Source organism: Pseudogymnoascus verrucosus (assembly GCF_001662655.1).
Source record: "Pseudogymnoascus verrucosus strain UAMH 10579 unplaced genomic scaffold scaffold_60, whole genome shotgun sequence".
In the NCBI taxonomy this organism is placed as follows: domain Eukaryota; kingdom Fungi; phylum Ascomycota; class Leotiomycetes; order Thelebolales; family Thelebolaceae; genus Pseudogymnoascus; species Pseudogymnoascus verrucosus.
The window spans coordinates 117,674-144,365 of NW_017263711.1; the positions used below are offsets into that span (position 1 = coordinate 117,674).

Here is a 26,692-nt window from a genome sequence, read left to right on the forward strand (position 1 = left end):
GGGAGTAGTATCACCGGCCCGAAGCTCCCTATGACACATCTCACTGCCGCCCAGGAACAAATCTCCGTGGATGATACGCCGTCCAAATGACGGGAGTATAGTATGGCGGCAGTGAGAAAGCAACGACAGCACCCTACGACGGTGACAGGAGAGCGACAACAAGACATCACCAGCCACCGGTGACAGCCACGTCGATAACCCACGCTCGCCTCCCACATCTCATCCAACGGCACCTTTCCTGGCTTTAGTATTCCCCCCTCGATTTCGCACCCGACCACAGCCACATCCTTCGATGGCTCCAGCCCCTTTCGCATCTCGGAGGTTTGCTGCGATACTTATCCCTGTGTGAACCCTCCAAACCCCAAGAGCCCAGATTTCGAAAGTTCGATGAGCATCGTGGAGAGCGGGATATTGTAGAGATGAGGAATACCACATGTCCGGGGTATCTGCTCCGATTATCATCTTGAGTGTCTCTGGTTTAGATGCATGAGGCGCAAGAAGTACGTATCATGGTATCTACAGTAGAGTAAAAAGACTCAGTGAGCAGAGAATATCGAGATTCCCCTCCCTGCCTGCTTCAGACTAGTCTCCCCGACGCATCTCCGAGCTATATCTACCTCCATCCTCTCTATCCCTCAAGGAGACAACATACAGTCAACCAAACCCTTCAATGCGCGGGTTGATGCCAGGATGGAAAACTAATAACCCATAACCCTCTATGACGCATCCCAGCGTCTTCTAGCCATGGATTCTGTCGGAAAATACGCTGGGAGTGACAGCAATAGAACCTGACGGCGAGAAAACAGCGACAGCGAGAGGATAGTGACAACCAAATGTCACTGGCAACCGGTGACAGCCACGTCGAAAACCCACACCCCCAGCCACATATCATCCAACAGTTTCGTATGAAGAGCGCCTCATATTTGCAGCCTTTGACCGCATCCCAGTGATCAAAGTAAGTTGCAACTTCGCAAGATCTGACGCTAATCCTTACTGCTGGCCGCTTCTGAACAGGAAGAGTTCTCGAAAGTACAGTACACTGTACTTGCAGACGTCTCTTTACTTATTTTTTGGCGGAAGCGAGGAAGGTAGGATCAAAGTGAAGGGTTTGAGTGATTAGATTAGACCCATGAGGAAAGAAGTTTTTATTATTGTGGTAGTTGATACTAGTATGTGTACGAGTTTATATATCTACCCCGAAATCTCCTCTAAACTCCCCTTCTCAATATCATAAAGATATCCCTTAATATTCTCCTTCAACTCCTCCCTCACCAATTTACTCTCCTTGAGGAATTTGATGTCTCTCACAACACTATTGGGGAGATCACTAACGGCGCCAAAATCAACACTCTCCACCTCCATTTCTGCCGCAGCCCGAGGGTCCCGTTGTGTGAGAACACCGCGCACCTGTTCGTTGGTGAAGTGTGTACTTCCACAGTCTGTATGGTGGATTACCATGACTTGTTTGAAGGTGATCAGGTTGTCGAGGGCGAGTATGTCGTTGAGGAGGGGTTTTACTTGACCCCCTACGTTACGGAGGATTCCAGCTTCTGTTAATTGTTAGCTGCCAGGTTAAGTAAAAGAAATTGAAGAGGGGGATGAGAGGGAAATAAAATACGCACCACCGAAGTTGAGACCTAAGATGTAGGAAGGGTCGCTGCGAGGGTCGGCACAGGCGACGACGAGGGTTTTGGCAACGGCGATTTGGTTCTCGGCTAGGAATTGGAATGTCGGTTCTGGTTTGTGAGATGCCATGACGGTCCTGTTGTGTTTGATTAGTGCTTGAAGTTGGGGGGGGGAGTAGGTGGAGAGGACGGACTTGTTGCGAGCTAGAAGCTCTTCGATGGTGATTTTTTCGGCCATTTTGAATTGGGTCGGTGTTGAGTTTTGTTTGGTTAAGCTGATAGTTAGATGGATCTTTGAATTGATGGTCAGAGAATTTGTTGTGGAATGGATACTCTCAAATGTGGGAATGTCTGATGTTTATATACTCAAGCATGGCTGTCGTCGAGTCCGTACCAGGCTGAATCCTGAGGAGATGCAGAGTAAGCATTTCCAAAATGAAACGAGATTAGACATGATTAGAAATATTCCTTTTAATTATTTGGAACAGTAAGTGGTTCAGAATCAATCAGATTCTACATCGAGGAATCAAATTGCTGCATAAGTTCACAGCTTACGGGAAAATCAACGCTATGCCTAAAGGAGGCAGTAGTACCCTGGTCATTTCCCCAGCTTCACGAATCATGACGATTCCAACCTCTTAACAACATGTTGACAAAGCGCATGGGCACGCCGCCTCTGACCTGATCCTCGGCTTGATTACGATGTACATGATATATGAACGCCTCGCATCACTTGCGTAAGCTTTTTCCATCTCTTATTTGCCAGGGTACTACTTTCTCAATCGCGACTAGCCGGCATGGATGATGCGTTTGTCTTCGTCACCTCAACTGGCCGGCCAGATCTAGCAGAGTCAAAAGTGGATAGACGCAAGATTCGCCGCCATGCTATGCACGGTATTGCAATCGCTCGGCGAGCGAAGGGTGACTATGGACAGCATAATCGGCGACAACTTCCTCTCTTCCTCGAGCCTACTGCAGACAAGGAAAAGGAAAAGGAAAACACATCTCCCCAGCAAGAACTGTTCAATTCGGCACTAGAGGCCGTTTATATGATACCCCCGCCTCTCTCAGCACAAGGCTACGAGCTCGCAAAACTCACGTACGGTTTCGACATCCTCTCACTATCTGCCTTAGCTTCCGTGCACCTCAGTAGAGCCTTTGTCCGAATCCTAGCATTCAGTCCCGCGAATCTGCAGAAACTAGCCCAACTGCGCCAGCCTTCGTGGCTGGACTTCGTCCCTGCGCGGTATTCGGAAAGCAGATTGCTCCAGGCTGCTGTCGACTGTACTTTAGCTCGAGCGCACCGCTCGCTGCATCCGGATTGGGGGATCTCGGAAACCGCGGTGATCAAGCTCTACCTGAAAGCCCTGTCTGAGCTGCAGGAAGCGTTGGGGGATGAGCTGGAGGGACGATGGGCGCGTCCGGATGTGCTATGTGCGACTAAAATACTCGCGTTTTATGAGGTAAGGGGGCGCGCCGCATTGGAAAGTTGAAAAGTGGTCATTTTTGCTTACAGTAGTTACTTAGTTTCTGCAATTCTCCCAGTTAGGACGGTGGCTCCACCATATTGATGGTACGCGGAAGTTGATGAGACTTCGCGGCCCGGAAAATTATTCGTCGGATTTCGAGCAGCAGATGTTAATGTCTCAAACGGGCACGATCGTGAGTAAACTGTTATTTAACATATTATATGTGAAATGGTTTTTGTTAATTGGTACTAGTTTCACGAATCCATGTCTATCGGTGAAGACTGTTTCCTCGAGGAGCCAAAGTGGAAAGCACTCCTGTCATCAATCGCCGTTGTTGAGAGACCAACGAATATAATAAAGAGTCCTCCTGATTGCCACCCCATACTCTCCTCTCTCTGGATACACGCCAGCCCAACCGCCCGTCTCTTCAGACAGACAAGTGTTTGCATCATTGGTACCGGAGCTGATGACCCAGGAACGATCCTACAATTAATCCTCGAAGCGTACCAGACCCGCCAAAATCTCCTCACCTGGCGTGAAAATTTCACTAAATTCGCCGCTGGGCGGCAGGCCGACCGGTACAGATCCAGATTCCGCGAACTTCTCGGAGTATCCCTTGCTGTGCAAATCGTGCTCAATCGTCTGATCGTAGCACTAGAGCCTCGTGCAGCAGAAGCGAGGACGTTTGAAAATGAGACACAAGAATTTGCAGATCGAGTTATTGTGCTCTGCGACGAGGCGGCGAAGGAAGCCTTGCCTACAGCTAATATGCTCTTGGCTGAGAAGAGGGGTATTGCAAAGGCAGCGAAGGAGAGTGGAGATGATTGGATGGGGGCTGTCTTGGGTGGAACGTATAGGACTTGTCGAGGGAGAAAATGTGTGCCTGCAGCTGTCTTCGAAAAGTGGTCTATTTCTCTAAGCAGGCGGGATGTGGAATGGTAGATAGCTAGATGGCCACATAATTAAGCATCATCCTAAGCCTGGTCAAGAACATCCTTCCCGCGCCTAATGATGACAGTAATACATAGCTAGGCTGACTCCTTCGTAATTATTATAGTAATTAATATAGTAACTTAGCTTACTATTATCTATACAAAGCTTATCTAAGCTACATACCTTTATATAGCTAGCTTTAGATTCTTAGATAATAATGTTTAAGAAGGGGTTAAGATAAAAAGGAAAAGTAAAAGTAGATAAGTTATGAAACTTTAATTAATGGGCGGGGTGGGGAAAGGGTCTAGGGGGGGTCTGTTCTAAGAAGTGACAAGTGACCACGCGTTTTGCGTTGTGTTTTGATGCTGTGGGTGGTAAGGCAAGGGGTAATAATTTGTTCCATACAGCACTATCGACAAGACACACAGGAAATAAAAATGGTATGAGGGTGACAACAGTGGTAATCCTTCCTTCCCCCCCCCCTTTCCCCACACCCCGCCTTACAGCGGCAGGGTAGAAAGCAAAGGGGCGAGTAACTGGGTATATAACTACCCCCATAAAACACTCCTTCTCTCATCCTCCCATCCTGTCATCCATATCCATCCTACAAACCCCTCCCAGAAAGTATCCAGCCGCAAAAAAACGCCCAAGCCATCCTTCCCAATCCATCCCATGGACGAGTAAGCTCTAGGCCTCGCACCGAAACCAAAACCAAATCCTATCTGGAAAAACGCCACAAGCCATCCTTCTCGCCCCCCTAGCCGTGAGGCACGGGGCGAGTAAGCTCGAGGGTATATCTGTATCTATAACGTCGTCGTCGTTCGTCGTTCGTCGTACAATGCAAGTAAGTGCGCGGTGAAGAAAGCCATCCTTCTCGATCCGTGTCTGTGGACGAGTAGGCTTTGGTGAAACGTCGAAGGGGGAAAATCGTTGAAAAAAGTCGAATGAAAATGGGCAAAAAAGGTGTGAAGTAAAGGTGTGTGGTGTAGGTAAAGGACAGTCGAGAAGTGAAGTGAGGGTGAATGAATGAGTGTGTGTGAGAAGGGCGAGAAAAGGAATGTTTCAGCCGAAGAAGAGGAAGATGATCGCAAGCAGCAGCTTCACCAGCGTCGGAACCATCATCATCCCCGCCTCAGCGCAGCACCCCACTCTCATCATTTAGGAGCTCTAAATCGCCTCCCAAGCCCCCCCCACCTCCCCCTCCACAACCTCTCCCTCTCCCTCCCCCTCCACACTCTCAGCCTTCCCCCTCCTCCTCTTCACCTTCTCCCCCTCCCCATCAAGCACCTCATACTCCGCCCGCACAATCCTCTCCGTCTCCCTCTCCCTAAAATGCATCTCCGCCTTCTCCACAAGCCCATCCAACCCCACCGAACTAGCCGGACTAGCCTCACTATCATACGTATAAAACACCGCCTCATCACCCACCGGTACGCCTGGGGGTAGTCCGACGCTATCATACATCGCCTCGAGATCGCCGGAGGTGCTGGAGCAGGAGGTATCAGCACACTCCATCCATGCGTGTGCTAGTGCTGTGCCGCGCGAGGGGATCGGGCCGCGGGTTATGCGGGGTTGTTTTTGGGGACGCGGGATGGGGGTTGAGATGGCGCTGGCGGGGGAGCTGGATGTGGATGTCCAGTGCACGGGGATGGTTTGGACGGTGTGTCGCCACTTCTCGGCTTGGGCGTGGGCGCGGCGCGGGGCGACGGAGGGGGCGCGGAGGTCGGAGTGGAGGGTTGCGGAGGTCATGGAGTTGGTGATTTGGTCGGTCATTTTGTGTGCGTGTTTTTTTTTTGGGGGTGGTTGGTTGTATGTGTGTGGGGGGTTGTTGGTGGTGTATTATATATGTTGTTGAAGTGATATTAAAGCAGTCAAACTTGAATACGAAAGCAGCAAGGCGATGAAAAAAGAAGTTCGTGGTTATTAGTAGTGTACCGTTCGAGAAATCAGTCGAATGTTCGAGATGGAAGGTGTCTTATAAAGCCTTTCCACTGGTAGGTAGTGATGGTGGTGGTTGGTGGTTGACAGTGAGTGAATGAGTGATTGTCTGTGGTGGTAGAGTTGAGTCACACGGCGTCAGATGTGCGAGTATGCCTCGTCCTTCGGTTCTGGCTGACAAGGAACCCGTTAGATTGGTGTAAGACAGACCGATGTAACGGAGAGGGGGAGATGAACTCACTGCAGTAATTTACGGCGTGAGTCAGGTCAAAGGAAGGGGAATGTCTTTGTTTGGTTTGCGAGTGTCGCCGTTGTGATAAAGAGATGCGCTCGGATGTGGCGTGTGGCTGAGTGTGTGGTGGGGATTAGGGAAATGAGGTATGAGTATGAGTAACAAACGGAAATAACAACGATAGACGCTTCACGAGGGGTAATAACGATGAAGAATATATATATATATAGTAGGTTTGAGGAAGTATAATCAGGTTGATGAAGTTGAATAGGTTCGTGAGTTTGGGTAGGTGGTGGATATAAGGCTACAGATAAGATAGCAAGTTCGCCCTTCTTCCCTCTCCTGCTCTCCCCGAGGTATAAGTAGGCACACCCACAGCTTAGCTACCCGGGTATTCCACGCCGATACGGATCACGTCTCAGCCTATCGTGGGGAACGTGGTTCTGTTGCCGCATGACCATGGTTTCGTATGTATGTATGTACAGTACCTCCTCCCATAATATATAGATACAGTAGAAGGCCATGGCAAAGACCAAGGCTATGGCTGTTCTATACGTACAATACCTGTCTCAGCCTGCCCAGCCTGCCTCTCTGACTGTACCTCACCCATTCCCCTCCAAGTATCTACTATACGTACATAAACTGCGCGTTTATATCCCTCCATACAAACACCAGAAACACCGCACATGAACCCCATCCCATCCCATCCATCCATCCACCTGAATCAAACACCTCACCTGCCTCTATGACGCTCCACGCCCCTTTGTTGACAGTAGCCGAGGGCGGTGCAAGGAGGGTACCCACCAAGGTAACCACGATGATGTCTTATCGCGCTGCGTGGTGAGATAAGGCGTGTTTGTGTGTGGGGGGGCACGGGGATTGTTGGGGATGGATGTACTGCCCCGTATGTTTTTGTAGGGAGGGGTACATGGGGGGCGGGGAGAGGTGAGATTGCCGTATCGCGTATCTCCGTGCCTGGTGTTGGTGCTGGGCTTTCCGCTTTTTGTATCTGGTGTATCGGCGGGCTTTGTTGGAGGAGAAGATTGAGGGGAGAGGGGATTACCTAGATGTTGTGGGATGTGATACTGTACACACTGTACTGTATGCCTTCGATATACATGTTTACCCCACGATCCTCCCCCTTCATCCCCATCCATCCCTCCCCAACCACACCCGCACATACATACATCCATATCCATCCACCCCCCATCTCCATCTCCATCACCACTCCCCATCCCCCCCTCCCTCCCGTGCCCCGATCTCCCCGATGACTCGTCCAAACGCACCCGCCGCCCTGACCCTGATTGACATCACAGCGCATCTCCTTCCCACCCTTCCCTGTCCCCTCCGTTTCCCCAGATTAGATACAGTAGTACCACAGGAATAGACACGCCTGGCCTACTTGGCTAGGCTAGGGGATCATGTGAAGTTGTGTTTGGCTGGAGGCGTGGAGGATGGTGGTATGAGAGAGGGAGGGATGGTGGTACGGGGTCCCAGCCTTGCTTTGGGGTTGTTGGTGTCATCTGGGTGCTTGCTTGGTGTGGCGATGAGCGCTGGGGGCTGTTCTGTCAGCCTGGCTTGATGATGTTGGCTCGGTGACTCCAACAACATCTCTAGAATCACTATCATCAAAGCAGCAAAGCATCAGGGAAGGTATCAAATAGTAAACAGTTCTTCTCCAGCGTAAACAGTACTCCAAAACCCGTCTCCAAGCGTCGATGTTGAGAGGCAGATGCACGTGATCATAACGTCTGCTTACATAATCACCCATCCGACGACATCCGTCTTTGTCTCCAGTGTCTCCCCACCCCTTCTTTCATCCACCAAGAAGCAATGGGGATGAAAACCACATCATTTTCCCAATCAATAAGTAGGAATTCCAATTCAATTCAATTTAATTCAAGTACCATATCCTCGCAGTTCACATTCACATTTCCAAAACCGGTGAAAAATGAAGTCTCACAATCAGATTCTCGTATACGGTACAGAAAGTTCTACCCTACTTGCCCACCCTGCCCCGTCAATATCCTCGATATCCCGGCTCGTTGGAGACTTCCTCAGACAGCTTGTTTGCGAGTTCCTCGGGCAGCTCAGTGGCACTTGTGTTCAACGTTGAACTGCGGCGTGCAGCTCGACGTTGAACACAACCACCACTGGCCCTCTTCATCCTCTCCCAAATCCACCCCCCTTTGTACCGGCGGCATATAATGTGCCACCCCCGTGGATAGTCCCGCTCCTATCTCCCTCACCTACCCCAACTCCGTCGATGCCCCCATTCTTTCTCCCGCCCCCGGGCCGAAAATACTCCCTCCACCAGCCCCGTGGCGGCCAAAGCTCCGGCCGAAGCTGTAGCCGCCGCTGGTGCCACTCCCCTTCGAAAGGGATTTTACTAGCCCCTCTTCCCCACCGCTCTTGTCCGCTCTTTTCCATATCCACCACCAACCGGACAGACCATGAGGAGGAGGCCTTGTTGGCGGCCTTAGCCGAACCTGGCCGGATCCAAAGGACCACACACTCCTGGAAACCAACCAGAGTCCGGCTCCGGCAAAAGACCAGTCGATTGAAGGCGGGAGAGACCGCACCAACCATAGATGGTTGATGGATGTAGGGGTGGTCTCTCCCGCCCTCAAGCTGCTGCTCAGTAAAGGCCCATGGGTGTGGCCACACCACCCGACCCGGATGGGAAGTCCCAGAAGTTGTCCATCCGTAAACGGGGAAGACCGAAAAAACCATCCTAGAATAGGGACGGAAAAGAGGGACCAACCGAAAAAAAACAACCCAGGATAGGGACCGAAAAAGGGGGACCAACCGAAGAAACATCCGAGTATGGAGACCACCGAAAAAGTGGCCCCGAAAACAGGAGAAGGTTTTTCTCCCGAGTCCTGGAGCCAGAGAAATCAGATCCCCTGACTTCAAGATGGCGAGACACGCACCACCGCCACCCCCGCCGTGGGACGGTTGTAGGACCAGTCCGATGCGATTGCGGCGGTCCAGACCCTCGGTTCCGGGTTGGAACGAGTCCATGGGTGTGGACTCGAAAAAGGGATCCGAAAGGGAAGTCCGAAAAAGAGGACCGAAAAAGGAATCCGAAAGGCAACTCCGAAAAGGCAAAGGTTCTCCGAAGACCTCGAACCGGAGATCCTGCTCGAACCGGAGGTTCGATCCGTGGAAAGGGGAGGAAGCACCCCCACCGGGTGTTCTCACTCCCGAGAAGCGCAGGAGAGACACCCCCCACCATAGATGGACAATTGTGCGACTAGCCCATAATGTGGTGGCCGAAGGGTGTCTCTCCCGCCCTGAGCTTGCCAGCAGCAAAAGCCTATAAGCGCGGGACCGAAAAAGGAGGTCTTTTTCCCGGAGATCTCAATTCGGAGATCTTTTCTCGATCCGGAGAGTCGACCCATACCTGGGTCACAATGTGGTCGTTCGACTCCAAGAGACGAACTAGGGCCTCATCCTTCGCCGAGGCGTTTTGGCCGGACCTAATTTGTTTTGAGGTCAGTTTGTCATATTGACGGCTGTTCTCTGGGATTTCGAGACAAGCCATTTTCAGGGCCGAGTGGCGTTCAACGCCCTTCCCTTTTTCGTCCTTTCGGGGATGCTCTGATCCCTTCCCCCGGTAGTTGGAGCCGGCGCCAGCCCCCGCAGTATGGCTGGGAGGTGAGGCACCGCGCCGGCACCCCGCTAGTCCGGAGAAGCCTCATATCCCCCCCCCCACCCACCTATCTGTTCCGGCGTTGGTGGTGGGAGGCGGCCATTAGCCGGCCTCGGGGAAGTCGCATGGAATTTTCAGACGGAATCCGGAGGCGCGTCGAAAGCTGGTCCGTCGCATACCGTAAAGACGGCGAATACCAATCCGGGGAAGGCCGTCGATCGATCCGGAATCGGTACTTGGTGTGGCCGGTCGGTCCACCCGGGGCTCGTGGGAAGGACAGGGAGCCGGACCCGCCATGCTTTGCGGTTTTTGGCTCCCCCCCCCCCCGGAAACGTCCAGAATCCTGGACAGCCCCCCGTGAGCCGTGGGAGAGGTTCACTCCCAAAAGCACACAAAAAACCAATTCTCGCATCCCCTCGTAATCCCAGCGTCTCGCCCGACGCAAAACGAACTTGTTTCCCGCACTTCCCGTGCATATTCTCACTGCCCTCCCCCCGTGCGCCTTCCCCCTTCGTAACCCCCGTAATCCCCTGACAGGCCGCCTAAGCCGCCTAGCCCGCCCCAACCCTCTCCCAGCCCACACACACGCAGCCGAGAATCCTCAGCTCCCACACCGAAATCCCAGGTAACCCCTGTCAGTAGGCGTGGCTACCGAACAAAGGAAATCGGCCGCCCACACGCGAACAAGTTTCCTCGGTGAACTTGTCAACACCGAACCTTCCACACCGAACTTCAACACCGACAACCTTCCACACCGGCGCCGACGACGACACAGCACCAGCACCGGAACCACCACGACGACCACCACGGCCGTACGTTGAGAGTAAGTATTCTACCCTTTCTTTTCCGTCATCGTTGTCGTTTGTTCCGAGTTTCCGAGATCGAAAGTCGCATTGTTCGGAGCTTCTTTCATCGGGGTCCAGGGCGGCAGCTTCACTTCTTCGGGCTTCGGTGCCACGGTTCTCAAGCTCCTTCTCCCAGCTTGGAGGATCCTGTCCTCCATGGCCATGGGGACCATCCCCGAGCTCTTCTTCCTGTTCCAGAGCTTCTTTTCTTGATCGTCGAGGTCGCCGCCTCCAGATCCTTCTGCCAATCCAGGCGGCTCTCTACGATCTTCGCCGAGATCAGAGGCCTTTTGTCCTTCCTCCATCTTTCTCCGTTCTTGTTCTTCTCCTATTTTTTGTCAGCTTTCATGATCGTTTTCTCTCGGGAGAAGCTCCACTCACCACGATCTTCACCAAGATCAGAGTCCTTAGTCCATCCTCCATCTTTTCCATTCCTGTTCTTCTCCTAATCTCCGTCAGCTTTCATGATCGTTCTCACAGGAGAAGCTTCACTCACCACGGACCTCACCACCAATCCTCCCAATTCCCCATCTTCTCCTTCTTGATCTTCGAGGTCGCCGCCTCTCATCTTCTTCTCCCAGATCATCCTCCCAGCACTGACAGTTCCCATCGATCTACGCCGAGATCACAGTACTCTTTCTCTTCCCCCTCTTCCCCCAGCGCTGTCCTTGCGCTCTCTCTTTTCAGCTTCCTTGAGCTCACCCCCCAGGGGACGTGGCCTCTTCGCCGATGACCTCCCCGACGAGCTTCCCATTCCCAAACTTCCTTTCCAAAACCCCTCCTTTCTCCAAACCCCGCTAACACATCAATAGCAGTATATCACCAACCACGACCACCACCACGACCACCGCCGCTACAATGCCCCTCCACGGTGTGGGGCTCGTCCTCACCGTCTGTGGTGCGGCCTGCGTGTTCGGGTTCCTCGGGGGCCTGGCCCAGCGCTGCTACATGGAGGCCCGTTCCCGCTCCCGCGCCCAGCACGACGCCCGCGAAGCCGCCCGCCGCGACGCCAACCGTGGCTGGCCGTCCGCTCCTGCGGATATCGAGCTGGGCCCCAGGCGCCCCATCGTGTGGCTTGATGGGCAGTTGGCGGCCCAGACGGGGGTGGGGAGGGGTCGGGTCTTCAACCCGGATGCCGAGGCCATTGCCGCGAATGGGAGGGAGGAGCGGGGGGGGTTGGGGTGGACGACGGTGTAGAGGGGGGTGGGTGGTCCGGCAGCGTGAGCGGCTGGGGCCGGGGGGTGAGGGGGGTTGTGATCGGGGGTGAAGACCGACCAGCCGATGGAGGGGGGAGGGAGTGGGGGAGGTTGCGGGAGATGAGGGTGGCCGTGGCGGGGGAGGGTGTGTGTGGGTGTTGTCGGCCTCCGGCGTGAGGAGGATGGTGGTGCCGATGGGAGGCGATGGAGGAGACCAGATCGCGCCTGCCTGGTTCGAGCGACGACGAGCCCTCGATACTCCCTTGGGGCTGGTGCTGGAGTGATGACCGCCCAGCTGCCTTGGATCGAGACGGCGTACGGAGCGACTCTTCTTGTCGCGGTGCGTTTGAGTGGCTTTGTCTTCGGCCACCGATGCCAAGCCAGATCGTGGTGACCGAGGAGTTGGGAAGGGATGAAGCCCGCTCCTGCCAGTCGGCCAGTTCGGGGCTCTCAGAAGCCAGCTGGACCGGTGGTTTTCGGAAGTCGCCACGTGATGGTGCGGTCGAGGTGAGGCGGGTGGTGATGGGAGGTTGGCGACGGCGACGATGGAGGGAGGGGGGGCGACGGTGAACATAGATTCACCTCGCTGGCGATAAGGGGCGCGGGTCTGACGCCTGTCGGCGAATCAGGCCTGGCGGATTCACTGATGACGACGCCAGCGGAAGCGTCCACGGAATCCCATCGAATAGGGGGGCCACCGGGAATGAGTTTGGCCCCCCTATTTCGCTTCCGATTCACTTCACTCTGGGGCACACTGGCAACAGAGGGGGCTTCTACGCGCTTTTACTTCACCATCGCATTCACCATCGACACAAGGGCTTTTGGGAACCACCAGGAACGAGATTGGTTTTCTCTTGTTTGCTTTTCTGTCTTCTCTTCTCCTCCCCTCTCCAATCTTCGGCACGTCAACAAAGTGGAAGTTCACCAGGAGCGAGTTTGTTCTTCCACTTCTCCTCACACAGTATCACAACGCAGTTACAAGGTCACCGGGAACGAGTTTGGCCTTGCAACAATATTCACAAAGTAGAAGTCCACCAGGAACGAGTTTGGACTTCTATCTTTCATCAATCATCATCACAAAGGGGTAAAAGGTCACCGGGAATGAGTTTGGCCATCCTTCTTTCAACATTCACAACAAATCTGTAAGAGATCACCAGGAACGAGTCTGATTCTCTACTTTTCTTCATCACAAACTGTGCAAAGAACTCCGTCAGGTCACATAGCACGCTCACCAGATTGGGCTTGCTTATTCCATTTCCTCAATATCAAAACAAAGCGTGAAAAGATCACCAAGAAGCAATTTCATCATCCAAACCGCAAAACAAAGGGGCACACACAGCGACAATGTCCGACTCACCTGGATCAGACTCATCATCTGGATCAGACACATCGTCTGAGGAATCCCCTGGAAATTATGAACTGCGCATGAATGAATTAGGGATGGCTGAAGTGCTGTCTTTTTCATATGCACGATCTCCATCTCCACCTGCATTGGAAGATCCCAAGACTCCTGAAGCCACTTCTTCGACATCATCACCCTCAGCAGTCGGGACCCCAGTTTCCACGTCGTCGGGAACTTTATCTGCAGAAGCTGGGAGCCCAACATCGACGTCGTCCAGAACTTTGTCTCTACAAGCTGGCACCCCAACATCAACGTCGTCGAAAACTTTGTCTCTACAAGCTGGCACCCCAACATCAACGTCGGAGGAGGATGACCCGTATCCAGTAGCTCAGAGCCCAACATCGACGTTCTCGGAATCCACGTCTGCTGCTGCACCCAAGACCCCAACCAAGTCCCCAGCAGCAAAGAACCCACCATGCACGTCCCTGTCGGCGCCGTATCCAGAGTCGTGGACTGAAAAACTGTGGTCTCCACCATCGTCTCCAGAGCTGCCCTCTCAATTGTCTCTGCATCTACCGTCTCCGGTGCGGATCTCTCCGGAGCCATTCTCTCCAGCGCCGTGGTGGCCCGTATCGTCCTCTCCAACACCCGAGCCTGGAGCACGCACGACTCCAGCATCCCCACCGCCACCACCGCCTGAGCGCGTCGTCATCGCCATCGCGGGCCCAACCTCTAGTGGCAAGACAACTCTCTCCAACCTTCTTCTCCATGTCTTTGGCAACGGCAGTGCTACTCCGGGAAGCGGCTTTACCTCGGTCGCCCTCCATCAAGACGACTACTTTGTTCCTAGTAATCTCCCTACCGGACCTCAAGTTCAATGGGCTGAGTGCTACCTTGAAGAATGGATGGGCGAGTGCCTTGCCAGTCGCGCCTGCATGTTCAAAGGTTTCACCGTGGAGGAAGCCGACAGGATCACACCCGTGCACGAGGAGATACTCATCAGGGAGTATCGGGATGTCCATGCCCGTAGATGGAATGCACCTCATTTCGATGCAGAAGTTCTCAGCCTCCAGCTTCGCAGTGGCAAGAACCGTGACACGCGCCTTGTGACTGACTTTTTTGCTCTCGCCATCGCTATTGCGCGTGCCAAGGCGTCTATGCTCGACTCCGACATGGAAATTGCTGAGAGGGGTATGGTCACGGATTATAGCTTCCTTCTGGAGAAACCAAGCATTGACGGTCCCGAGATCGAAGACAACGAATATGGACCTCGCGATCCAAGCCCTTTCATCAAGGAGGAGGAGTCTATCAAGGGGGATGGATCAGTCAATGGAGTGGAACCTATCGAGATCTATGAATCAATCGAGAAAGATGAACATATTGAGGTATATGAATCAATCGAGAAAGACGAATCTATCGAGAAATATGAATCTACCAAGAACGGTGATCCTATCAAGGAAGAGGAGCCTATCCTAGAAGACGAGATCCTCGGGCATGATGAAGTATGGAACATCACAAAGTACAGGATCCACAAGCCTAGATGGCCCCCATACAAAGTTGACCATGGGATATATGGCCCCTACCTCCAAGACCCCACCATGGTCGTCCCCAAGAAGGGTAAATCCGGCTACATCAAGAACCCGATCAAGCCCAACTCCCTCATTCCACACCACTGCTTCGCCGTCGAGCCAAACTCCCTCCAATACCCAGAGCTCCCAGACGGCACCCGCAAGCTCCTCCCCGTCATCGTCAATCTCCGCCTCCAAGTGCAACGCTGGATCGAGGCTATGACGACTCTGAACGAACTCGCTGGCTTCCCCGGGCTGAACTTCATAGATGGCAAATTCCGCGGCATCGTCTTCGTCGAGGGCTTCACGATCCTCCAGCCCGCCGAGGTCGACCCCGCCGCCCATCAACCCAACTACGACCTCTCGCTCTTCCTGTCTGCAACCCGTGAGGGAACGCGCAAGCGCAGATTTGCGCGCAAAGAGTACAATAAACCGCTCATGAAGAGATACATGACATGGCGCGAGAAATCCTACTTCGATGGCGTTGCGTGGCCTGCGTTCGTTGAGGAGCACCAGTGGATCTTTAACATGACTCCCCAGCAGGCGAAAGAGGGACTTATGCCCGATGCCAAGTATGAGAATGTGTCTGACCTGGCGAAGGAGCGAGGCTTGGAGGTGCGACCGGGTGAGATGGGGATTAAAGAGACGCTGGAGTGGGCGATGCGTAAGATTATGAATGAGTTTGGGTTCAAGGAGAAGACTGCTAGGGAGAAGTGGGTGGAGGAGAAAAATGCTAGGGAGTACTTGGCGAAGGAGCAGAATGATTGGAATATGTGGGTGGATGAGGAGAATGCTTTCCATATGTGGGTGAATAAGGAGAATGTTAGGGAGATGTCGGCGGATGAGGATAATGATGGCGACGTCGTGGAGCAAGAGCAACCTGGAGAGTGGATTCAGGAGAACTTGATGGATGAGGACGACATTGACTTCATGTTTGAGATAGAGAAGCGTAATCTAGATATAACGGATGCGATTCATCGGGAGTGCCGTGATGATGGTCAGGTCCGTGATGATGCTGACCCTTATTGGGGTAGACATGGTGCTGTTGAGGATGAGGATTTTGATTACGCTGCTGATCCCTGGTGGGGAATGCAGGATGACAATCTTGTGGAGGAGGTCTATTATTCGGGAGACTTCAAAAATCTGGACTGGGAGGGGGATGATGGTATGCAGGCTTTCGGGACGTCGGATTCGGAATTATCGCAAGGAGGGTTTTGTAAGATATGAGGGCTTTATGAATTTGAGGGCTGAAAGAGGGGGTTCTTTATCAGTGTACGATATATACGAAAGGATGACAATGAATCGATGAATATAATGAGAGCATACTCTTTCATTGATGTTTGTTTGTGGTAACTAATTGTGCTTTTAGACCCGTATTCCCCTTAATTTTTTAATGAGCTTTCGGCAACCTTCGCTGTAGCAATATAGCTCCACAAGCAATACAACTTCTCTGCCTATCATCTTGACAAACTTCCACCACTATACCAGCTTTCCTCACAGCCACAAAGCTCTGTTCTTCAAAAATATTTCACTGCACGGAATGTTTTGGGCACAAACAAAGCTACTGAAGCCCGTCTTGGACCTGTAGAACTGCCTTCTCACGGGGCTCCTCATCTTCCTCTCCCAGGTGTGTTCTGACTTCCGGAAGGTCTTCAGTCACTTCGAGCACCAGAGGCCTTTTCTCTTCCTGGAGCTCCTCCTTCGCATGAGGCTCTTCGACTTGAGGTCCTTTGTCTGTTTTATTCTCCTCCAACATATGCTCAGCGAGATACATCGCCACTGTCCTGACGCAATAATCGTTGTAGTCACCCTGGATCTTTAATTCCGGGGTAATGCTGCCCATAGAATCAAGCAAGTCCCATGCTTCGTAGACTAGCTTGTCGTTTGCAGCCATTAAAAAAAATGTCTCCCTAGTCTTCGCTCTGAAGTCTCTCCCCAGTTTCGCAATATCTTTCCCACCTTTATCATTGCTAGGCGTCTCTAACTCGTCATGCAGTTTGTTCAGATCATTACGAAGCTTCTCTTGTGCGTCAATGAGCTTCTGGAACTCTTCTGGAGTTGTCGTTCGCAACTTGTCTTCCACGATTCCCAATTTTTTAGCCTTTGCTTTCAAAGCCTCTTTCTCCGCTTCCAAGCTTTCTCTCTCCTCCTGCAACTTTGCTTTCTCGGTCTCTATCTTTTCTCTCTCGATTGCCAGACGCTCTTCCACTAACGTTTCCGTACGGAGCCTGTCTCGCGCTGTCTGCTCATTTTTCTTTGTCGCCTCGAAATTGACCTGCTTCGACGCCAAGTCTGTTAACTTCGACACCAGAGTTGCCAATTGCTCCACCAAAGCCTGCTGTTGCTCCATCTCCAGTGGCGAAGCTTCTTCCCCTGCCTGTTCATTTCCTTTTGATGCCATAGAATCAGACAGAGGGGTTACCCAAGCTGACACCTTCGATACCCATGCCGCGAGATCCACCAACACAGCATGCTGCTCTACGAGTATAGCATTTTGCTCCTTGACCAAAGCTTCATTGTAAATCACCAAAGAGTCAATTTCAGTCTTCGTATACAGTTTGTCCGCTGCCAGCTCCAATAGGCTGGTATGTCTTCCGTCGAGTCGCTCTCTCGTCCGTTTTGCCCTCCGCATCCGACTGACAAAAACAAATAGTTCAATGGTGCTGCAAATGGCTCTCACGAGCATAGTGACGCAACTAGTCCATCTCGTGAGCTGAGACTGGGCTGTGTAGTTGTAGTGACAGACACTAAGCCTTGAGGATGGGTCGACAGAACCGGAAAGGCAATAAAAGTATATGCTAAGGCTGGCGAAGGTATAGATGTCGGCGATAGCACCCACGAGTAGGAGGGATTCCAGGGACCAATAGGAGCTGAACCAGCGCGCACAGCGTGAAGTCATCTCAGCCCAACGACACATGGTGAGAAGGTTGCTTGGAGTGTTGGGGCTTTGTATTCTGGCGAAACCGCTCTTGATGTGATGTTTGGTGAATAATGTGTTCTTTGAGGTAAATGTGGAAGTCTTGGAGTTTCAAAAGGGTGTTGTTGGCACTGTTGTTCCTGAAGTTGTAAGTAATTTGAATGTGATAATGAAGAGACACGCTCGAATGGCAGTGAGACTGACCTTAACCACCAGTTTCTTAAACGTGAACTTGATAACTGATTGTACTGTGCGATGAAGAGTAGCCGACAAGAAGAAAGGTAGGTTTGTGGATTGGGGGAAGTGTGAGCGTGTTGAGGTTGAGGAAGGGGAGACCCTCATCAGACCATACCGATTAGACGATGACGGTTCGAGTTTGGGGAAGGTACGGTTACTGTTGTTGACTTTAGTCGTTATCAGGTACGGTGCTGCCATCTCAAACCCACGGATTCTATTTGTCTATACTAGTATCTCAGTATCCAGCTTGCACATATGTAATAATACTATTCAACAAGTAATTTATATGATCCAGATCATTATTTATCCATTTTCCAAATTCCTACAAAGATGCGACACGGTGATTTCATCAATATTCAAGCTTCCGTGCCACGGGGATATAATACAGTCTCTCCTCTCAACAACCAAACCACTGCCAGAATTAACCGCAACAGCTCCTTCAAGTATCTTCCTGCCACGCAAAATCCAGGTCCTTATTCCTCTTCGTCCGATTCAGCGCCCTGAACCTCTCACCCTCCCACCCATTCCCGCGATCAACCCCATCCCACCTATGCCCAGGACGAATCCCATACCGATTCGGCGCCGCAGCTCCCTTATATGTCTTCTTCCCCGTCCCCGCTACAGCCGCACTCCCACCCCCACCCCCTCCAACATCCTCCTTCTGCGTCAAGAACGCCATCGCCGGATCATCCCACCTCAACTTCCCCTTCAACTCCCTATTCAACTCCTCATCCTCCACCCCCCTCGCCACCGGCATAAACCTCGCCTCCTCCAGCTCCTCCCTCCTCTTCTCCCTCACCTCCTTCTGCTTCTCCCCCCCCATCTCCTCCCTCTCCCTCCTCTCCTTCCTCACCCTCTCCTCCTCCTCCCTCCTCGCCTCCGCCCTCCTCATACTAATATCAATCCTCCGTCCCGTCGCATCACGATACACCGTCTCCTCCTCCTTCCCCCTCCCCCCCCCTTCCCGCTCCTCTTTCTCCCACCTCGCCCTCTCCCTCCTCGCCGCCCTCTCCATCTGCTCCGCCACCGCTGCGCCGCTCTGAAGACCCGCATGCGTCCCATCCCCCATCTTCACAATACTTGGATCCTCATCCCCTCTCCCCGCTTCCTCATTCTCCCGCGCCGCTTGCGCTACAATCGCGTCGGCCTGTGCATCATCTCCTCCGCCGGCGGTAGGCTCCCGCACGGATTTCCACGCGCTCTGTTTAGCTTTGCGAAATTCTGCAGTAGACCCAGATGTCACGGCTGTAATTGTATCCTCATCATCGTCCTTGCGGACGGGCGCCCAGTCCGCGTCGTCGTCGGCGATGATAAGGCCGGTGTTGGCGGATGTGTCTTTGGTCTTGCGCTTGCGTTTTTTGGTGGAGGAAGAAGAGGAGGAGGGGCCGGGGTCCGCGGTGAGGTATTTGGAGGCGAGGTAGGAGGAGAGTGACATGTTTGCGGGTGTGAGTTCGTGGGTTTTTGGAAATGGGTAAGGCCTCTGGTTGAGATGAGGCTGGTGGTTTGCCAGGTTTGGGCGAGGCTGCGTAGTAGGGATAAATGTCTTGGCATTTATGAATGATCACGTGATTATATGATATTCAGCACGAAGCTCACTACGAATTCACCCAAGTTGTTTTAGTCACTAGAGAGATGAAATCAAAGTTCGTTGAGGTTTGCAATCTACTTATTATGTCAGAAGGATAAGCCAGGCAAACAACCAGTCTTCGCCTATAGCCTCCACATCCCCCATGATGCCTGACGATACGTGCAAATAGCTCCATCCATCCCATCCTCTCCCACCACCCCTCTCGAACCCCTATAAACCTGTCTCTCTATCTAAACACTCTACGTAGCTCTTGGTCTCAACAGCTTATCCTCCTGGCTGAACACCGAATTCTCCTTAACCAGCTTAATAAACTTCTCACGATCCTCTTTGTCCTTCCCATTCCCCTTGATACGGCCCGAGAAAATCTTAAGCAGCATCCCAATGGCAATACCCTCCGCCGGGATCGCAGCCGCAATCTCATCCGCCATAATCGGTCGAATAGGAGACGCCGCACCTGCAGAGCTGTTAGTCACGCGTGCTGAAGCTGGAGAGCCGTCACGAGGCTTTGGGGGCGACGTGGGTCTGAAGGGTATCTGCGACGTAGGACTCAAAGAAAGAGGGGCCATACCCTGTGCCTGGGCCGGGCTCCCAGCGCGGCTTCCATTGGCGGGGCTGCCGGCGCGGGAAGGAGAGGCGCTGTTGCCGAGACGGAGCTTAATGCCGGATTTGCGCTTCTTGCCGCCGGCGCCATCCGACATCTCGCTGTCGCTCATGGCTGGGTGGGGGGTGTTGGCTTGGATGTCAGAGAGGCGTGAGGAGTTGACGTGAAGCTTGACGATGGAGGATTTGCGTGGGCTGACGCCACCTGCTGGGGCTGAGGAGGATGGGTGAGGTGACCCCGAGCGAGGGGTGGATGTCCCGGTTGGCTGGGAGGATGAAAGCATGTGCTTCTTCTTGTGCTTCTTGCGGGTGGATTCGTTTCCGCTTGTTTCGGAGGCTGAGAGGTTGGGAGATCCAGCGCGCTTGAGGTGGTTGTGTTTCTTGTGAGGATCAGTGCTTCTTGGGCGTCCAATCGGGGTGGTTGTTCCCTTTGTTGAAGCGCCAGAGGCAAGCTTTGGCACGCCGAGCTTTTCTTTCTCTTTCAACTTGGCCTCCTCGTCCTTCTTGCGGTCTTCCTCGGCCTGCTTCTCGTCATCTGTGGTCTCATCGCCGCTCTGTAGTTTGTTAGTATATGACGTATGAAATGGAATTGGTGACATACTGAAGAAGAATATGGGTTTGAGGAATCGCTCTCATAAGTGTAGTTCTTTTCACGCTTTCTGAGCGACTTCCTCAGGCTCTTGCCAAGGCGCTTCTTCATCTCCTTTTCTTTCGCTTCCTCCTTGAATTCTTCCTCAACTTCTTCCTCATCTGCGTCTCCAAACAAATTCGCTCCCAACTGCTCCCGCTTGATCTTTTCAGCAGCGAACTTGGTGTCCTCGTCATTTTCTGGCTCGACAGTGGCCTGCTCGTCATCATCTTGGAACAAATCATCTGTAATATCAAGATCGTCGTGATCTCTAGCTTCGCTCTTGGGCATGGGCCTCTCGCCCTTGACTTTACTGTACAGGCCAGCCATGGCTTGAATTCCCCTCTGCCTCTCTGCGGCTTCTTGGTTCTGTTGGTCAGCATGCATAACCCATCTATTTGCCTTAGACTTCTTGTTCATCTCAGCCTCTGCCTCCTCGATCGTCAAAGTCTTAAACTGGTTCTTAGGCGTGAACTTGTACCACTTCTCGATCGGAACCATCCTGAAATTGGTCCCGTCGATGACGAAGATGACGTTCGTGTCCGACAAAGCAGCCTCGTAGTTGCCCACCCAAGTTTGTTTGTTCTCGGCGTCTTCAAGATGCCATGGTAAGGCCTCTTCATAGCGTAGATCTGACTCCTTCATCTCCTCTTCGGTCTGGGCCGTTCTATGAACCTGGGTCGTCTTCTCATTCTTGAACGACTGGACTTTCTTGGCTGCCAATGCCGATGCGTTGTTTCCAGAGGGTGCAATCTGGGCCAGATCAGCAGCTCGCTGTGCCTCTTTGGCAGCCCGAGCGATTTCCTGCTTCTCTCTCTCCTTATCATCGATTGGCTCCCCCATCACCGTATCCTCATCCTTGGCGACTTTCCCAGCAGGCGGTTGTCTTGGGTCGCGGCGATGGAGAGAGACGGGCTTAATGAAGTCGTCAGAATTCGTTGGGTCGACCTTCTTCTTAGAGGCAAATCGTGCAATATGGTATCGTAGACCCTCGCGCATCGCCCTCTTCGTCGTCGTGAGCGCAAAGTCCTCGTATTCTCCGATGTTCGACTTGCGTGTGAAGTCGAGCTGGGGCTGTGGCGGCGCATTGCTGCTTGGTCCCGCAGGAGCAGCTGCTCGATTATTCCCTGGGTATCGTGGTAGGGGACGAGGTGGCGGTGGTGGTTTGTTCAGGGCAGTGAGTCCATTCTGGTTCTGTTGGCGTGATCTCGGAGCAGCCTGTGGCCGCACAACTGGTTTCTTGTAGGTGGCGAATGGATCGGCCTTTGCTCTTCGGATGATCTTTGGCGGTTGCCCGCCTGAGTTTGGTGTCGGGGTTCCATTGGGAGTGATGCCAGCTGGAGAAGCGCTCATGATCACCAGTGACGTTCGTGTGGCCCCGAGGCAGCTATCCAGGGGTGGCGAGGATGCACAAGAGGCACTGATGCGCAGTTGCGAAGCTCAGTATGCGGCAGACTAGTATTCAAGCAGTCCTCTAGATGTGGTACAGCGTTGTGTTGGAGCGCAGAGAAGTGATCGGAGTGTATCGCCCCACGCGCGCGACGTCAGAGCGACGATTCGAAATCGAAAGAGGCGGTGCGCAAGGCTCAGTTTTCTGCGCTTTCAAAGATGATTGTTGGTAAATCCCTTTCTTTGTTGTGTCTAGTATAGAGGTGAGAGGGAGTGGCGGAAGGAAGAGTAAATGGGTGAACAATGGAGAGAGGGAGTGAATATGTCTTGGTGCCTTGCCTCACTCCTCTTCTTTGGACTTGGGACGAACCCATGAACTTCGCGTGTACTAGGGTGGGCGCTAGCTCACGTTTTGGCTGTTTTTAGCGTGGGCGAGAGCTCCGCGAGACTCATGGCCTTCCCGTGACTTTACACGTGACCTTGCAACATCTCTGAGCTGGTCCATCCAAGCATACATTTCCTTTTATATACTGTTCTGACACTTCTTAAAGCTCCATACGGCTACATATTAACTAAAGGAGCTTCGTTTATCACATAAATGATTCAGGCGCCTCTTGGGCGTTGATTCAAAATTCGACTCTGGTAACTCTTTGATGTATCCTCTGCTTATCAGAACCACAAGCGGCCGCTTACCTTCTTCCATAGCCCAACCTCTGCTCCACACATAAAGTGACGACCTATTCAACTCTACTACGCTCTCTACCTAGACCCTGTCACGGCTAGGAACTACCAGCCCAGTATACTTTGGTATATGGATAAGAAGAGATCCGGCTAACAGGATATCATTCTTTGGGGAATGGCAGCCGCAAAACGGAGCCTATCAATCGTATCATTCGTCAGAGGCTCGCTCACGTGAAGCTGTACCTTAAGAGGCTACGCCCTGGACACTTCATCCTAGAGCTATACTCTCTCGGAAATACTCCGCGGTTGACATAGGCTTCGGGGAAGAGGATCCATTCCAGGTATCCTAACGACCGTTTTATTTCATTGGTTTTCCGGCATTGAGCTCTCGGCACTAAAATCATCAAGATACGGAAGGCTCCGTACGCCCAAGTGTCAAAGAGATGTCTCAGAATCATCAACAACAGGAGCTTCCTGATGGCGCGAATCTTGAGGACAGGCTCCGCGGCTTAATTATGAACAACTCACCAGGTCCTGTTATTCAAGACCAAAGGCAGCCAGCCGCTCCAGCATCTGTTCCTACGATTCCTCCTCATATGAGAGGTGCTTCGTTGGCTCAGCAGCAAGACTATTTGCAGAGAAGTATGATGCGTACTCAAGGCCCACCTGCACAGCCAGTGCAGCAAGCTCCGCCTCAGAAGGCCCCTCAAACTACTCACAAGCGCCTTAATCAATTTCAGCGCCGACAGCTCGCTTCGCAAATGGCTATTCCTGTAAATGATAAAGCCTCAGTGTCTACCGCCCCGCAAGGGAGCCCTGGATTCCATGGTACCCAACATCTTTCTCACCGTCTTGCTGGCAATCCGCAGAATAGTGTCATGTTCCAGCAGCAGTCAGAACAAATTACCTATCAGCAGGACTTTCAACGTGGCCCCATGCCTCAGTCAGTTGTGCACCGTGGCCCAGGGTTCCAAGATACCCACGTGAGAGGCCCGCCTCCTGGGCTTGGTGGTGAATTTAGAGGGCAAGCCCCTGGGTATCAGCAAGGCCATTCCCAACAGCAGTGGCAGCAAGGTCGTCAGAATTTCCAGCAAGATCGCCAGAGCTTCCAACAAGGACCATCACAGTTTCAACAGCGCCCACCCCCGCAGAATCGTCAACTGTTCCAACCGGGAGGATATGGAGCACCTCTTCGTACTATAGCTCCCTATGGCGTCTCGCCAGAGCAGATCGCTGCCCAGAGTGATTTTCTTGAGAGCTTGGTCCAGGCAATCGTTCCTCATGTTGGAGTTAATACCGAGGAGATTGCGGAAAAAGAGGCCTTCAGAGCAAAAGCCGAGCAAGTATGTCGGGATGCAGTTGTCAAGTACGAGCGAGAGGAGCTAGGGAATCAGGACTTTGTGCCTGAGTCAGTGCAGTTGACGTGCTTTGGGAGTATGGCGTCTGGGTATGCAACTAAGGGATCGGATATGGATTTGGCATTGCTCAGTCCGTTGTCTTTGATACCTCCGGAGTCCTCTGAATCCCCGATCCCGAGAATACTTGAGAAAGCATTGCTTGAGTGGGGGTGTGGTGCGAGGCTGTTAACGAGAACACGAGTTCCGATTATCAAGTTGTGTGAGAAGCCAACTGAGAAACTAAGGGCCGACTTACTTCAAGAACGATTGAAGTGGGAGAATGGGTTTGATGTGGATGAACCTGATGAGGATGTCGTTGAGGAGGACTTAGATGCTGTCGAGAAAGACGAGGTACCGGAGAACGCCGAGAAGCCCACAGTTGCTGTAATCGAAAAAGCGAAGACTGCTGAAGAGATATACACCGAGACACTGTCCACTTTCCGTCAAAAGAAGAACCTCTCCCTTGGCGATTACTATGGCTCTGCGAAACGACTTTTGCGGCAGTTAGGAGGACGGGATGTCGGGGCAGCGTATGGAACGAACCCAACTGAAGATGAGGTTAGAATCCTCGCAGATGTTTGCGAAGCCTTTGTCAACGGTCTCGAGAACCAGGAACTCAGGGATCAGCTTGTCCAATACAAGTCCCTAGTCTTCGACCGAGTCGGAAACCCTGCAATGGCAAAATCTCTTGGTGGAGTCTATCAACAGATCGAAGGAGAGCGCCTAGCCATGGCATGGAGCTCTAGACCTTTGCCAGAGATGACTGAGCGGTCGGAAGGGTTTTCGGATGATCTGATCAAGCAATGGAGGACGCTATTAGACTGCAATACAGCAGAGTCTGCAGTGTACAATAGACGGCTTCACCAATCACTGGAAAGGTTGAAGAAGGTAGCTTCGTTGCAACTCGTATTCCTTGAGCATCAGGAAAATGAGAGCGCAGCGCAGTACTATGCGAGAGTTCGCAAGCTCTTGCTCGAACTTGGTGGCAAGGATGAGCCTGGTGCCGAGAATACTGCTCTGGCTATTGTGATCACACACTACATCAACGGCGCGAGGGGCATCAAAATCCGCGAAACCCTACAGTCCATAGTTTCTCGGAACCCGCCTCTTTCTCTCAGCACAATCGGCCTCCATCACCGAATCCTCGAATTAGCGCGCGACTTTGAGAAAGCATTAGCTAAAAATACCTACCAAGAAGCAGACCGCCCATATGTTGAGATGTACATCTCTGTCCTGCTATCAGCCAGCACTGGCACAGAAACCTCGGCACCGCTCCTACCATCTACACCACACCTCCTCCCCCTCCTCGAGAAAATCGCCACCCTCCCCGACCCAACGCACGCCTGCAAGCCCCGGGACCGCTACCATGACCACCTCGAGTTCCCCAAAACGAAAATCGGTATCCAGTGCGATATCAATTTTGCCGCCTCGCTCGCCCTCCACAACACAACCCTCCTGCGCTGCTACTCCCTCACCGATCCGCGCATCAAGCCGATGATCCTCTTCGTTAAGCACTGGGCCAAACGCCGCGCCATCAACACGCCCTACCGCGGCACCCTCTCCAGCTACGGCTACGTCCTAATGGTGCTCCACTACCTCGTCAATATCGCCCAGCCCCCCCTTGCACCAAACCTCCAACACCACAACCCTCCTCCACACGCTCCCGCCATCGCACCACAAACCTGCCAAGGCGCCAACGTCACTTTTTGGCGCGATGAGCGCGAACTGACCGACCTTGCACGCCGCGGGCTGCTGAACCATAATGGCGAAAGTGTCGGGTCGTTGCTGAGGGGATTCTTCGAGTACTACGCGCAGAACGGGCCGATGAGCGGTGGTGGTGGACGCGGATTCGATTGGGGACGCGAAGTACTCAGTTTGCGGACTCGAGGCGGCTTGCTCACGAAGCAGGAGAAGGGGTGGGTAGGCGCTAGAACCGTGACGCAAACTACTACCGAGGCTGCGCCGGCGGCAACAACAGCGGTAGCTAACGGAACCGGTGCGCCGGGGTCGCCTGGTGCAGCGCGGAAGGTGGTGCGCAAGGAGGAGGTGAAGGAGATTCGGCACCGGTACCTGTTTGCGCTTGAGGATCCGTTTGAGCTTGATCATAATGTGGCGCGCACGGTGACGCATAATGGGATTGTGGCGATTCGGGATGAGTTCCGGAGGGCGCTGAGGGTGGTGAGGGGTGTGGGGAGGGGAGGGGGAAAGGATGAGGGGGGGTTGCTGGATGAGGTTAGAGCGGAGGAGGGAGGGAAGGAGGGAGTGGTGGAGGGGATGAAGGTTATTCATGGGCTTGGGGCGGAGTTTGGGGGTGCTACGGCTGAGGCTTGAGATGGGTGGGTGGAGGTAAAGAGGGTGGAATAAAATGAAATGTATGAGTAGCGCATAGCAGATGGATCTTGTTTAGCTACTCAATGTTTAACCGCACACTCATTGCTTGATTATATGGTGA

General features: G+C 52.8%; 10 protein-coding genes across 10 annotated transcripts; 4 read left to right on the forward strand and 6 right to left on the reverse strand.

Moving 5' to 3' along the window:
• Window positions 1-1,130: 1,130 nt before the first annotated feature.
• VE01_09658 (uncharacterized protein) lies at window positions 1,131-2,593 on the reverse strand. The gene is made up of 3 exons (XM_059464088.1): window positions 1,820-2,593; window positions 1,623-1,762; window positions 1,131-1,550 (listed from the first exon to the last, which is right to left on the reverse strand). Exons 1-3 carry the CDS (start codon window positions 1,861-1,863, stop codon window positions 1,192-1,194), a joined length of 543 nt encoding a protein of 180 aa, XP_059319335.1. The 5' UTR covers window positions 1,864-2,593; the 3' UTR covers window positions 1,131-1,191.
• VE01_09659 (uncharacterized protein) lies at window positions 2,268-4,074 on the forward strand. Its single transcript, XM_018279071.2, has 3 exons — window positions 2,268-3,088; window positions 3,153-3,287; window positions 3,347-4,074. The coding sequence occupies exons 1-3, from the start codon at window positions 2,423-2,425 to the stop codon at window positions 4,034-4,036; spliced, it is 1,491 nt and encodes a 496-aa protein (XP_018126329.1). The 5' UTR covers window positions 2,268-2,422; the 3' UTR covers window positions 4,037-4,074.
• An 826-nt stretch (window positions 4,075-4,900) lies between these two features.
• Window positions 4,901-5,961, reverse strand: VE01_09660 (uncharacterized protein). The gene has a single exon (XM_018279072.2). It carries the CDS (start codon window positions 5,798-5,800, stop codon window positions 5,195-5,197), a length of 606 nt encoding a protein of 201 aa, XP_018126293.1. The 5' UTR covers window positions 5,801-5,961; the 3' UTR covers window positions 4,901-5,194.
• Window positions 5,962-9,943: 3,982 nt separating this feature from the next.
• On the forward strand, window positions 9,944-11,894 carry VE01_09662 (uncharacterized protein; the record flags this gene model as incomplete). Its single annotated transcript, XM_018279074.2, has 2 exons — window positions 9,944-10,675; window positions 11,510-11,894. Exon 2 carries the CDS (start codon window positions 11,556-11,558, stop codon window positions 11,892-11,894), a length of 339 nt encoding a protein of 112 aa, XP_018126291.1. The 5' UTR covers window positions 9,944-10,675; window positions 11,510-11,555.
• VE01_09661 (uncharacterized protein) lies at window positions 10,685-11,380 on the reverse strand (the record flags this gene model as incomplete). Its single annotated transcript, XM_018279073.2, has 3 exons — window positions 11,194-11,380; window positions 11,079-11,142; window positions 10,685-11,025 (listed from the first exon to the last, which is right to left on the reverse strand). The coding sequence occupies exons 1-3, from the start codon at window positions 11,305-11,307 to the stop codon at window positions 10,685-10,687; spliced, it is 519 nt and encodes a 172-aa protein (XP_018126294.1). The 5' UTR covers window positions 11,308-11,380.
• A 555-nt stretch (window positions 11,895-12,449) lies between the features above and the next one.
• Window positions 12,450-16,061, forward strand: NRK1_2 (ribosylnicotinamide kinase). The gene has a single exon (XM_018279075.2). The coding sequence runs from the start codon at window positions 13,238-13,240 to the stop codon at window positions 16,028-16,030; it is 2,793 nt and encodes a 930-aa protein (XP_018126292.1). The 5' UTR covers window positions 12,450-13,237; the 3' UTR covers window positions 16,031-16,061.
• Window positions 16,062-16,148: 87 nt separating this feature from the next.
• VE01_09664 (uncharacterized protein) lies at window positions 16,149-18,026 on the reverse strand. Its single transcript, XM_018279076.2, has 2 exons — window positions 17,925-18,026; window positions 16,149-17,860 (listed from the first exon to the last, which is right to left on the reverse strand). The coding sequence occupies exon 2, from the start codon at window positions 17,718-17,720 to the stop codon at window positions 16,365-16,367; it is 1,356 nt and encodes a 451-aa protein (XP_018126295.1). The 5' UTR covers window positions 17,721-17,860; window positions 17,925-18,026; the 3' UTR covers window positions 16,149-16,364.
• A 172-nt stretch (window positions 18,027-18,198) lies between these two features.
• Window positions 18,199-19,551, reverse strand: VE01_09665 (uncharacterized protein). Its single transcript, XM_018279077.2, has one exon. The coding sequence runs from the start codon at window positions 19,390-19,392 to the stop codon at window positions 18,397-18,399; it is 996 nt and encodes a 331-aa protein (XP_018126296.1). The 5' UTR covers window positions 19,393-19,551; the 3' UTR covers window positions 18,199-18,396.
• On the reverse strand, window positions 19,552-22,526 carry VE01_09666 (uncharacterized protein). The gene is made up of 3 exons (XM_059464089.1): window positions 20,747-22,526; window positions 20,114-20,699; window positions 19,552-19,999 (listed from the first exon to the last, which is right to left on the reverse strand). Exons 1-3 carry the CDS (start codon window positions 22,124-22,126, stop codon window positions 19,785-19,787), a joined length of 2,181 nt encoding a protein of 726 aa, XP_059319338.1. The 5' UTR covers window positions 22,127-22,526; the 3' UTR covers window positions 19,552-19,784.
• Window positions 22,527-22,701: 175 nt separating this feature from the next.
• On the forward strand, window positions 22,702-26,571 carry VE01_09667 (uncharacterized protein; the record flags this gene model as incomplete). The annotated part of the gene is made up of 2 exons (XM_018279079.2): window positions 22,702-22,804; window positions 22,868-26,571. Exon 2 carries the CDS (start codon window positions 23,287-23,289, stop codon window positions 26,569-26,571), a length of 3,285 nt encoding a protein of 1,094 aa, XP_018126351.1. The 5' UTR covers window positions 22,702-22,804; window positions 22,868-23,286.
• Window positions 26,572-26,692: the final 121 nt, after the last annotated feature.